Genomic DNA, 13,692 nt, shown 5'->3' with positions numbered 1-13,692 from the left:
GTCGGAATCATTGGTATTCGAGGAATACATACATTTTCACCTGCGTACTTTCCGTTAATGATGGTTGCCTCAATCAAATTCGACATAAGTCTTTTTACCGCAAGTCGAGTACCGTTGCAAAGTCGCGGTGGATTCAAATTACGCAATATCATAATAACTGTACCAACTTTGAGTTGCAAGTTATGTGGTGGAAATCCTGGTAACTCCAGAGAGTTCAAAAACTCCGTCGGATAATTTACTACTTCATCGAGATTTGTTATAGAATCAACGGATTTGTATGTCACCAAATCGCCTGCTATTTTTGATTGAATGGTGAAATTCAGTGCGTGTACATCATTATTCTTTGCGGCAAGAATTGCTCGTTCACTTAACCAAGCATAATTCTGATAATTCTCACTAATGTTTGGAAAAACATTTTCAATAAGAGCTAATTGAGAGTCTACAAATCGACAAAAGTCGTTGGTAAGAGTAATTAATCCAGATGTCGCATCAACTGGGACTTTTCCATTTCCAACAGCTAACAATTGTTTGGAAAATTGTGCTGCACTTTGATCATTTTGAAGTTGAACTCTCATATTAATGGTTAGCGATAATGTTTTTACGTTATTCCATAAAGGTGATGCCTTCAGGCAAGCATTCAATTCATCTGCAGGCGTTCCACGGGGAATTACTGGCAAAGTCTGCCTGAAATCGCCTGCCAACAATATCATCAAGCCGCCAAAGATGTTGTTATTTCGCCGAAGATCCTTCAGTGTCAAGTTAAGTGCTTCAAGTGATTTCTTATGTGCCATTGTGCACTCATCCCAAACAATGAGCTTGCATTGCATCAACAATTTTGCCATTGCACTGGATCGGGAAATATTGCATGTTGGAGTATCAATTGTGTTTAAATTGAGTGGCAACTTAAGCGCAGAATGTGCAGTACGACCGCCATCTAGAAGAGTCGCCGCAATTCCAGATGATGCTAACGCCAAAGCTATGTCACATCTTGATCGAATAGTGGCCAAAATCAATGAAATGACAAATGTTTTCCCTGTCCCTCCAGGTGCGTCCAGGAAGAATAGACCACCAGTATTATTGTCCACCGCTTGTATTAATGTTTCGTATACTTGTTTTTGCTGTTCATTCAGTAACGGCACATTATTTTGAACAAATTCCTGAAATGTATCAACATTGTATTGCAGCTCTCGATTTAATTCTTGGTTGAATGCATCGTGCATCGATCGATTTGGCGCAATCATTCCTACTTCAATCAGTAGCTTGTTTGCAATAGTCAAGCATTGATCCTCAATCAGAATCAATCCTTCATTGTAGATTTCATCGGTTATTTGCATGTCAGGATTATTCGTTTGAATGCGCAAACGATGCAAGATATCTTCACATATGTCGTCTTTGTATTTGTTCCATAACTGCATTGGTTGTGAAGGAAAACATGTGGTGATGATAATTGCGAACAGCGTTCGTATTTGGTACGCATTTGATGAAACAACTGAATCGGCAAGTGTTAAATCCCAATGAGAATCGTTCTCCAGCAAACCCAATAGTTGACATGCTTCTCGATATGTTTGGCATTGGTGGCCATTCACAGTTTTCAAATGCGCAAATGATTTTGGTCCACGTACATTTACCAACAGCAGTCGCAAATAAAAACATTCATCATTTCTAGGATGAACAGTATACATACGACCTAGTGCATCAGAGGAAAACACCTGTGGCCAATCTGGAACTGGGGTGCCTTGTTTGCGACGTTGGAATTTCTTTGTTGATTGATTCCAAGTGTAATATTTTGGCATTTCAACGTACATCAGCGTCGCTGCGAATGGATCTGTTTCACACATTGAAAAGAAGCTAGTCAATGTTGTCGATGGTGGTCTCTCAGCTCGTTGTGCGGCATTAGCCTCAGTGAAGTAAACTCTTTGGCCATTTTCCAAATGCACTGCTAAATGTACAACTGTGGGATATCTTTCATGAATTTGAAATGACAATAATCGCCACAGTGCTTCATTAGTACTGACGTATCTGCCCATTTGGAAGTTGCTGATTTCGTCATTCGCATTTTCCGACGCAATACCAAACACAGCCATGTCGCTGCCTTTTGTGACGTACTTGCACAAATATTTGATTGATTTGGCCGAATGACAACTCTCAACGTTTGCATGTGTTTCGAAAATTCGTGATAGCAGCGGGCAATATGGTACAATGAATTCATTTCCGATCTCAATCTCTTGATTTTGAACTTTGACTTTAATAGTTCGACCATTATCTTCTTTTGAACGCCGACGATAAACTGGATATCCATCGTGCCCTGTGACTGTTTCAGCAACTAACGGTCGCGGATATCGTTTTGTGCACTTTCCATCAGCCATGCAAGGCGATAATGGATTCAAAGCACCGCACGGTCCATGCACCATCTGCGTCGTCACAATGTCGTGTAGATGGGGATCAGTGACTGGATCAGGAATTTCAGCTGATATGATGTCATCCACTTCATTTGAATGTAATTTGTTCAGCAACCAAATTAGGATATGAGCATGCGGTAGTCCACGCTTCTGCCATTCCACCGAGTACATATAACAACGTGTGTCACCAAAAACTCGATACTTAGTAAGCACATCCATCATAACCTTGAGTTTTTGCTGAAATACTCTGGCGATTATGTCATGGCGATCTTGCGGTTTTTGTCCCGGTTCCATCTCACGTTCAATTTCCATCCACTTCGGATTGCAAGTGAACGTAATAAACAAATCCGGAGTTCCATAATTTCGCACGTACGTCATAGCGTCTTGAGCGTATTCGTGCATGTGGCGTGGGCTTCCGATATATGATGATGGAAGAATCGTCAGACGTCCAACATTCTGAACATCGCCATCTGAATGAATAGCATCACGCAAGTGTATATAGTCCTCAGATCGTAGCTTTGCCTGATTGTATCGGATGAACGCTAAACGTTCGGTCTCGACTTTGACATACATGTCGACAGCGAATTGCTGGAATAGCCGACGGCACTTCAGAATGACATTCTCCTCATGTGTACGAATCATCAAACGATACGCATAGTAATTCATTGCGCTTAGATTTTTATTCGTTGATACACCTGAAAATGCAAAATTAAATGAATTGTTAATAGAAACCAATAATAGCAATATAATTAGTGTGTGAATATTTTACCTGTAATTGGATCGACCATCTTCAACGTGATGTCGTATGCGTCTTGCCCTTGCCAATAAATGATTGGATATTGTAACGCATCGTACAAACGATGTGTCTCGTTTACACGATGCATGATATTGCTTCTTCGCTGAACGACAATGTCTCGCGATTTAGTTGGATCGCCAACAATAATTGCAGCAACATCATTAACGGTGGGTGCATTGAATCTTCGCACGTGTTCACCTGTTGGGGTACAATCCGCTCTTATGACAAATTTGTGCGTATCCGATGGCATTTGTTCCAATGCTGTTTTGAACATATTAACCACAGCGTTATTAGCGTGAAAAAATGCTTGCAACTGTTCTATAATTCGTCTCTTTAACTGTTGTGTTCCCTGTATATTGCAACGCACATTCAGCTGATCCACCATCGACGAAATAAAATATATTTGCAGAAATTGATGCGGCTCATCCGGTGATGGCACCATTGAACCATGCAAATGATATATTTGTCCTTGTATCTGTAATTGCAAACAATCATTTGTTGAAGAATACGGTGTAACTTCTGATCGTGTGATGGTGTAGTGTTTGGTGTATATGTAGTTTTTATTGTTGCAATTCATTTTGTTAGTGTGAGTGATTGGTTCTGTGTGTTGTATCTTTTACCTTGCAAGTCGGCATAAAGCCGCCTTCTCGAATGATATTAGCTCCAAAGGAAGTCATGCGAAAGCAGTTATTGTATTCAAGGATGTGTTGAAGAAAATGGTAGGAATCGTGATCACTTCCATCGAACAATTGTTTCAGTGGCTGTGGTGGTGTAAGTAATGGATCCAGTTTGACTTTTCCACTTGCGCAACACAATCCAGCCGTTTCTCTTTTAAACTTTAACGCATTACAATATCGGCATACAGTCGTCATTGGTCCAATATCTAAATTTTCATCATTACTGTAGTTCGCAGTGGGATCATATTGGAATGCCAAGCGATTGTATGATGCCAATGATCTTCGTGTGCTCACGCGCTGTCTTAATCGGGCATTTTCTCTTATTATATTTTGTCTTACTTCGCTTAAGTTCTGTGAATACACTTGTTGCTGGCTTGCATGTCTTGTGCGGCGGCCGATGTTCGCACGTCGTCCTCTAGGCATTTTGGACTATGGACAGAGTAGTGAATTTAACCTCAAATGCACGATCCACATAATTTACACAGTTTAACTTACCACCTTAAAGACAAAATGCCTGCTGTTGAAATCGAATAAAAATCTGCACAATACACGTAATTGATTTGTTGGTTTCCAATTAAAATGTTAGGAAACGAATAACTTATATTTTTTACTTTTTTGAACACAATACCGTTTTTTCACATGAAATTCTCTGTCAAACAATATATCACGCACCGGCACCATCTACAATGAGTAGCTGTCAAATAAAAATATTAAAAGAATTACGATACAAATATTGGTATGTAGTACATGCTATGTATCAGAGATGGCGCTGTATGAGAAAAATGATTTTCTCTGTTTTTTCGCCTTTCTGTTGAATTTTTTCCTGAATTTTCTTTGCTATAAACCTCGCGGAGCTCGAGACCTTTCCAACGAATCCAAAACCGTGGAAATCGGTTCGTGCGTTCTGGAGTTATAGCGTCAGGAAGGAAAACCCGACTTATTTTTATATAGTAGATTATGACATAATCAAAAATGTTTGTCAGTCTTTGAAATTTTTAGCTGTAATGTAGTTATAAGAATAATTTCTTATTTTGTAAAATTTTACGTTAAACCTTTATATCGATGATATTTTGAGTGAATTATTAAAACTACTCTGGATTTCAAAATTGCTCAGTATTTTTGGAGGCTGCTTTTAGTTTTAAATATATTATTGGTAAGTCTATTACCCTCCATTCCACTATCTGTAGATAAAGAAGCCAGTAAAATAAGTGAGTCATATCTGGAATCACCGCAATGGATTAATAGATTACTAAAAAGCCACCCTAAATTTAAAACTACAAATATTTATTTATTTATTTAGTATGTATACAATGTATTTAGTATGTCTCTAAAAATCGAAGTACAATAACTTATGATTATTTTACGGTTACATTATTTTATGGTTGATGTCCAACATCGTAGGTACCAAAGTTATGCAATCTGGTGATTACCCATCTATCCAATGTCTGTGTCATGCGTTGCTGATCCACTGATCGCATCACCAGAATAGTGCAACTGACGGCAACGGTCTTTAATTCTCATTAGGTTAATGCTCTACCATTGAAATATAACAAGCATAATATTATCTCAAAGTCCTACAGATATTTTACTGTTTGTCAGGTGTAAAATGTCATGGTTAAGGCCAGTAGGCTGCCTTCGTCGGGCGTGCTCGCGCCTTTACGGCATGTTCAGCCCGATCGATCTCGCTACTGGACTTGAAAAACGGGAGCTTCTTGCACATCTTGCGGGGAACTACGACCCTTATTATATTTTACCCATTAAGAAAGGTAAGGTTCTCTTGCATTTGAGAGCATTTTGCACACATTTAAATTTGAAAAAGTCCCGTCATAGGATTACTAGCTGCCCACGTTTGTCTTTATTCGTAACGATGACCTTTTGACGGGATTCAATCGTAATTATCATATCAAAAATTGTTGCTTTTGCTCTTATTATACGAAGGTAATAGCCTGTCCCTCAATCCGGGAGGAGATCCTTGCCCAGTGATGGCAAAGTAATGGGTTATTTTTTCTTATCTTAACTCTCAATACTCAGTGTGCGACTAATGAGACTGATTTACCTAAGACTAAAATCAATTATATCACGAGTGTTGGTGGTCAAAGTAAATGATGGACAATATATATTTTTTTTAATTTGTTCTTTGGTCTCTGTCTACCCCTTTGGGATATTAGCTATGTAATATATTTATGTAATGATTTTGTTTAATTGTCAATAATAGTGTCATTTCCAGGTCAAGGAACTAAAAAGCGGCCGAACCTGATCCCTAGCGCGAACAGTTACCGAATAGTAGCGTGCCAGTGTCACAACGGGGCCAACTGCTTGAACTACACCTGCCTACACTTAGGGCATCCGAAGCGTTGCTACTGCGGCCACTGGTTCCAACTATACACCGTATCACCTTTCGTCTCAAACACTGGTAGATGTGAATTTCGATACCCTACTGTAGCACCACATAAGTTTTGCCCGTGGGTGAAAAATGAACGGTGACATGAAATAGAGTTATGATTTGTAACTGAAATTTGTTTAATGTTGTTATTAAAGTGGGTGAAACTATTATGAGACTTTTATTAACAAAAGTTTTGTCTTTGGTCCGTAGTTCCTACTTCCTTGGTTACTTACCAAGGAACTACGAAACAAAGAGAGTATGAGATTATATTATTAGTAGGTATGTTGGGATGTTCTTTATCTAGGCAAATTTTGCGCTTTAAAAATTTAGTCGTAAAAGGGTCGCAAGCATCATTATCATTAGTTTAAACCTAATATCGTTTTGTATTTAATTGTAAACAATTTTACTGTCTAATATAATTGGTTGGAAAGAAAAATTATCATTAAAACTGCTTTCTGACTGCCGACCGCTGAATTATACAATTTGAGTACATTTTGCCCATAATTAGTACCGTAACTCGATGTTAATTAATTTTATCGCCATGAAACACGTGTGCTATGTCAATAAATGCCCATACACGCGTTTTTATTTGTGTTTCAACAAAATACATTAGTTGTCACACGGTCACGGTCAAGTAGCTGACATTTCTATAAGAATAGTGGCGTTACTCAATGGGCTAAGGTATCAAACTTATGATCTAGAGGTCGGAGATTTGAATCCCACCCGTTGCAAGAAACTTACTTTTTACGCAAGTCTTTTATTGTAGCTGGACTTGAAAACAGGATTAAAGGTATTTGCTTATTTTAATTTATAACTCATATTGCTAAAAAAGTCTTAAAAATGTGTAATATACCAGAGATGAGTACTCTTTCTTTTAATGTAAACACTTTAATGAATCATATTTAAACAGTTAATTAGTGCAGTTTATAAAGTTAATAATTATTAAGTTTATGACAACGTTGAGCCATGAAATCTGCAATTTTATATAAACGCTTCTACGTTTTAAACACTACTATATGGAAAGAACAATTAAATGAATATTATTATCTTTTATTTTATGCTTGAAAGCTTTTTTTCGAATTTGTAATAAGAAATAACTTCTCGTTCATTTATCGTCACTTTAAAATAAACTGCTGATTTATTTATTTATTTATTGTGGTTCTAGAAACATACAGTGTAAATATTTATCATAATGTTACAATGAGAACTTTAGCTATCACTATCACCAATAAAGTTTCCAACAAGTAACTTTACGTTAACAAACAATTAGGAAAATTATAGAATGTTTAAAACAATCTTTTGTATAGTCAATTTAAGAGGTTTTTCCTTCATTGTTATCATCATTTAACCAAAAGCAAATATCAGAACACTAAACATAATTTAAAACATTTCCATAATAATAAAACCACAACAAAAATTCAAGGCATATTTATTTTACTCAATATCAATGAAGGCTTGGTTGAACAAATAAAAGAGCGCTAATCTATTAACCGTAGGCTCATTAAACTCATTATTTTTCTCATCAGACACGCGTTTGTAGAACATTAGTTACGGTTGCGTCGCCTTCGCGTCAAGTCGCTTAAACTATTATCGCTGGTTTCGAAGCCCGAGTAAGGCATTGGTCTCACTGTTAACGAAAAGCGATTAACTACAGGCTAATTTGTCGCTCAAGAAGAGTACGATGGATGTTGTTTCTAATGTGTCGAGCTTAGTTTGATGCAATGCATATGAAGAAAAAAGACATCTTAGTAGAATAATGTTCTAACAGCACCGGACTCTCTCTCTCTTCCTGGCTATTCGTCCCATATGGTTGTGGAGTCAGCCTTCAGCAACAGCACCGGACTGAATATATAATTATAAAGTTTAGGTAGGTAACTCGTTTTCGTTTTTCAATAGCTTTTAATCAATAATGTATATAACATTATTGACTCAAAGCGATTGACGGAAGAACAACTAACGCTAAGAAATTTTACTGTTCACTGCAGAACTGACAATGAAAAAGAAAACTATTAAGCGACAACACAGTCACTTGTCGCCCACTCATGTCTAGTTACTACCTCTACTCGCTTGTCGTTCACCGCTGTCAGTGAGACAAGTGCCTAAGGCCTTGCGCCGCTCGCTCGCCTACGAAGTCGACCCATTTCCCGCGATATAACCTTGAACTGACAGATCCGGTGCACAGATCTACCCCGGAACAAGACAAGTTATTCACACTTACATATCTTTTACTAGCTGACCCGCGCAAGTTGGCTTGCGACACATAAGAGAGAATGGGTGACATTTTTCCCCGTTTTTGTAAAAAAATTTACTGGTGGTCTGCTCCCATTGGTTGTAGCGTGATGACATATAGCCTATAGCTTTCCTCGATAAATGGGCTATATAACAGTGACAGAATTTTTAAATCGGACCGGTACTTCCTGAGATTAGGGCGTTCAAACAAACAAACAAACTCTTCAACTTTATTATATTAGTATAGATAATAATTAGTATAATTACCTACTTTACTGATAGAAAACCACGTAACTACGGATTAGTTAAACTATGTTTTGTCACTCTTAAATAGGTTTGAAAGTATCAATGAGTGAGAAAGACAAAACATTGTACAATTTACGCGTCGCGTATAAAGCTAAATTTTGTTTATCTAAGTACTAAATCTATTTCCTGATGTCAGTAAGTAGGAAGAAAAGGAGATAAATAAAATCAACACTTAGACAATACAAATAGAACAATAAAAAACAAAGATCAAAGTACTTTGACCTTGATTTGTTATATTTTTTTATTTCTATTAATATAAATGTTCATTAAAGTTTTTTATTCACTAATGGCGAGCATTTAGACAGTACAAGATACATTTATAGTTCACGCCTTTTACACTAAACCATACAGAATCCAATGACTTCTACTCTAACAACAAATCGTACAGAAACCCTAATTCTTTAACATTATTCACAGCAAAAATATCATATTACTTATCTTAATATCACATTTTAAAATCACAATACATTACAATCTAGTATTTGTCATTGGCCGGTATAAAGTAATGTCCGCCCGTGAACGGTTGCCGCGGCTCTATTTCATTTTGCGGAGTGAAATAAACCTTTTGCTGATCTTGATAGATTCTCGGTTGTAGTTGGACGGGAGTTACTTGAGGATAATATGGATGTGGTCTGGGAGATGACGCGTGTTGTAGAATTGTATTATAGTCGAAACTTTCTATGGGAGGATGTGATACAGTAATAGGTGCATGTGTAACAGTTACTGGATGGACAGGTTCCTCACTAACGACGGCCTTGAATCCGTGTTGGGCATCAGCTGTATACTCCACAGTTCGCTTCGTCCCATCAGGTCCGACGACGGTATAGGCGCCAGTGACGACGTCACCTTGCCTCACTTCATGTTGACTCTTGCTGTCTCCCGTAGTCGGGTCTTGAATGTCGTACGAGTATTTGTAGTCGTTGGGTGAAGGTGGCGGGTCGCGAACTATTATGCCGAAGGCGGTCGGCGCGACGCAAAGTAATAGTGATATCTGTAAAAGGAATTTTGTTGTAGTTAGAATAAAAATAAATACACCGAGACTATGAACCTGTGGCAAGGACATAATAGATGACCTCTTGGTCGTATTTGAGCTGAGTTATTCCGTACTTTAGATGGCAAGTCAAACCTGCACGATAGTAGGTGTCTACTACGATATAAAGCTCAAGAGTTCTCAGGTATTGAGAGAGAAATAAGACGTTAAATCTACCACGCGAAAATCACACACAAATATCGCACAAAACTGGTTCCTATTACGTAACAAACACAGCAATAAAACGAACTTTAAAAGGTAAACAAACGATTAAAGAGCTCTATGATTCATTTATTACAAAGTTCGAAACACCAATTAAAATGAAACAAAAGCAAATAAATAATATAATAAAAAGACATTTACCCTGAACATAATGCTGGAGCGTTGCAACAATAGGGTACTGAGAGTTGTTAGTAAATAGTCCACACGCGCTCGCAGCGTCGGTCTTATTTATAGATGCGGCTTGCATTCACTCGAACGTTCCTTATTGGCAACAGGCAAGACTTAGCTCACTGGTAATTAGAGCTTTATTACCTAATTGTTACGCTGTATATTACATGCGCTTGTATGAAATAACTTTATACATCGTAGGAGTTGATGTCATTCGAGAATTGGACTGATTTTTCAAATATAGTTTGAATAAAAATATATACTCGTAATTTACAGTAAAAATACTTTAAAAAAAATCGTGGTACAATAAAATTGGATTACTTTAGGAATATTTGGGATTAATTTGATATCAGAAATAAATAACTCGCATGAAAAACTAACGACGAGTTAAGTTTTAGGTTCCTGATGCTAAATATCGCTATGAATAGAATTGTAGCTTTTCAAATAGTGTAGTTGACCATAAACATGCCCATTTCCTTCCATTTTAAAGTAACCCTTGTATAAAGATGCCTAAAGAAAGAAAAAATAATTACAACTACAGTTGTATTAGCAATTGTTTTAATCCTTAAAAGAAGGAGTAATGCTGACTTTATCTAAATTATATTTGCTATAAAGTAACTACTTATAAGTCATCGTCCACTCATAACCTTTAAGGTATATAGCCCCGTTACACATTAATCGCTACAAAAACTATATGAGTTAATTTTCTCAATTAAATTTGATTTATAGGCGTGCTGATTGCTTTATTTTAGTTCATTTTCACACTATTACCTTGATGAATCAATTTTGCAATGTCAATTCGTATCCGTGTATTGAGCTTATACTAAAATACGATAACTTAATTAGAAACTATGTATGTTTTGCAATATTTTTGATGGTTATTCGGTCCCCAGCAGTCACGGCGTTATGATAGATAGCTTATTGCTTACCTAGTGAATGTAGGTATTATAAACAGTATCTATTTCAAATCCGATCAGTACTTCCCTAGATTTTAGCGCAAACAATCACCCAAAACACATGTTTGGTCTTATATATTAGTAATAACTTTTGCCTTTGTCCATGGGATAAGTATCTTATGTTTTATCTGGATAGTAAGCTATCTATGAACCATATTGTATCACAAATACCTTTAGCGGTTTTTGCATCAGTGTAGGTAAAAAAAATAACAACTTTTACCTATTTGCATTAGTTCATGAGTGGTCCGTGATCTTGATTATACAGTTATAATTAATATTCGTATAAATTAATATGTAATTACAATCACTCGGTGTTCATTTCATTGATATATTGTTGACATGATAGGGTCACGGACGCCGGTCAAAATCCATTACAAATGATTTGATTACGAGAATGAGAAATTGTTATCCCTCATTCATCATTCGTATCATTCATCATCTTCAATGTTGATGTTGTGTATTTATTTTTGCTGGCCTTTTTCGTCGAATTTTACTGGAGATAAGGACGGAGCCCACATGTACTGATAATAATTATGGTACAGTTAAACGATGAAGATTTCGAAGTGGAAATTAGGACAATAGGTAACCTAACCTTTAATTTTCAATCGCGTTTAAGACTAGTTACATTATTATATTAAGTGTACAAGTTTCGAGAGTTTAAAATCGTTTATTGTTTAGAGTAGTATGGGTTGCATAATAAATAGTATTTATGTTAAAATGTTTGTAACAAAGATTGAATAAATCACGCATCTGGCGTTTTATGGTCTTCGCCTCATGTGATAAATGTTAATAATATATTTAAAATGTAGATACTTTTGAAGTTGTCTCGTGTAACAAAAGTTTAAGAGAATAAGTGTTAAATAGGACTAAGATGTGAGTATTATTTTAGTGCATTAGAAACACTTAAGTCTAGAACATAACCGAATAGAATTGGAAGTAAACATGAGACCTTACTTTCACCTGGCTTTAAATATGTCAACAGTTGCCGTATTCTAAATAAATTCATCTACTACCTATCTATGTACTTAATAAAGAGAATATGAGAGCAAGTAAATACCTACTTTGGTAAGTGAGTTAAATAGATATACTTAATACATAATTGCGAAAGTTTGTAAGGGTGGACAGATGGATGAATATTCGGTACCCTTTCACGAAAATACTACTTCACGAATTTAATGAAATTGAGTACACAGGTATCTTATACCTAACCTGGATTAACATATATATATATACACGTAGATGATGTCGCGGGCAGAAGCTTGTTTTATTAAAAATGCGAAAGTTGTGACGTTTGGATGGGTATTTGTTACTCATTCATGTCAAAACGACTAAACGGATTTTCATCCAGTTTGCATTTATAAATGGAGTTATGCTCAGGGAAGGGTTTAAATAATTTGCTATAGTTAACCCACTGTAACCCAGGTGAAGTTGGAGCGGGACATTAGTGTTATAATATATAACGCTCTATTCTCACGGGGTCAACAGAGACACTATTTGTAATAATCTCTTGACTTTTGCTTTTTCCCATAGTTTATATATTTAAAAACATAATAATTACTGTTTGTTAAAGATTGTTGATACAATTAAGTACATATTATTGAATCCGAAAATAGTTTATGTGTAAGGATGAATGCGTGTTTGTATGTACGCTTGTTACTATTTCATGCAAAAACTTTTGAATATGGTACATTGATTAAGAGTGTTATACTCGGCTTAATCCATAACACATAGGATATATTACCCTGGACAAGCATTTCTCGCGGTCAGAGGCAAGTGAAGAATAAAACAAGTTTTTTTTATACTCGTATATCACCTTACTTTAGCCTCTATCAAACTCCGTCGTTCACGAAATGTAAGTTTCAAAGGCTTTAACATAAACAAATGACGTAATTCAATTGCCTAGATAGATACATTATGTCCCTGTAGAAGTAAAGACATTATAGTCCAACAACTTAGTAGAGAGCATTTGATGTAAAGTTCGTATCTCGCGAAGGAATATAAAATACCAAATTTGAAACACCATTGATCTGCAAGCTTATGCAGCTGATAATACTACTTTTATTTATGCAGCTACTTTATTTTGGAAATAGACAGTATTATTATATTTAATCTAATTATATCGTACATGCAAACGCTTTCTTCTCAGTTGTCGGACTATAGTGCTTGTAGCATTAAGCTTTGTCGTGAACAACTAGGAACAATACAAGTACCGGATACAGAGTTATATTGTCATTTTAATTTTATACATCACGGTCATAATATAGACGGTTTGTACGACTTTACTTTTGTTTTATGATATACTTACTTAAGACAACGTATTTCACTCACGTAGTCGTTTTAGAAAGAAAGAATCTTAATTTTTTTTATTGTTCCTAATTATTTCATTGAAAAACATTCCTTGAATTTAATTTAGATTCAGTTGTTTAGCTGTTAAATCAAAACCTGCAGATGAGCTATCTACTTTCATTTTATATTATCCGTATGGTTCTGGCGTCTCTCGGATCTGACGTCTGTGGGCTTATCACG

The 13,692-nt window shown here is 36.2% G+C and overlaps 2 protein-coding genes across 2 annotated transcripts; one reads left to right on the top strand and one right to left on the bottom strand.

Annotated features, from left to right (window-relative positions):
- Positions 1-5,478: 5,478 nt before the first annotated feature.
- Positions 5,479-6,356, top strand: LOC142982356 (cytochrome c oxidase subunit 5B, mitochondrial-like). The gene is made up of 2 exons (XM_076128817.1): positions 5,479-5,638; positions 6,100-6,356. The coding sequence occupies exons 1-2, from the start codon at positions 5,479-5,481 to the stop codon at positions 6,354-6,356; spliced, it is 417 nt and encodes a 138-aa protein (XP_075984932.1).
- A 2,615-nt stretch (positions 6,357-8,971) lies between these two features.
- LOC142982179 (larval cuticle protein A2B-like) lies at positions 8,972-10,283 on the bottom strand. Its single transcript, XM_076128568.1, has 2 exons — positions 10,184-10,283; positions 8,972-9,781 (listed from the first exon to the last, which is right to left on the bottom strand). Exons 1-2 carry the CDS (start codon positions 10,190-10,192, stop codon positions 9,266-9,268), a joined length of 525 nt encoding a protein of 174 aa, XP_075984683.1. The 5' UTR covers positions 10,193-10,283; the 3' UTR covers positions 8,972-9,265.
- Between the last annotated feature and the right edge of the window lie 3,409 nt (positions 10,284-13,692).

The sequence above is a fragment of the Anticarsia gemmatalis genome, chromosome 21 (genome assembly GCF_050436995.1).
Source record: "Anticarsia gemmatalis isolate Benzon Research Colony breed Stoneville strain chromosome 21, ilAntGemm2 primary, whole genome shotgun sequence".
Classification (NCBI taxonomy): domain Eukaryota; kingdom Metazoa; phylum Arthropoda; class Insecta; order Lepidoptera; family Erebidae; genus Anticarsia; species Anticarsia gemmatalis.
Note: the sequence above shows the minus strand (reverse complement) of the source record. Positions and strands in the feature narration are given on the sequence as shown.

Excerpts from the sequence above, each read along its gene's own strand:
- LOC142982356 (XM_076128817.1), top strand. The coding sequence starts at position 5,479 with ATGTCATGGTTAAGGCCAGTAGGCTGCCTTCGTCGGGCGTGCTCGCGC. Across the intron at positions 5,639-6,099 it reads TATTTTACCCATTAAGAAAG|GTCAAGGAACTAAAAAGCGG; the intron begins GTAAGGTTCTCT and ends TGTCATTTCCAG.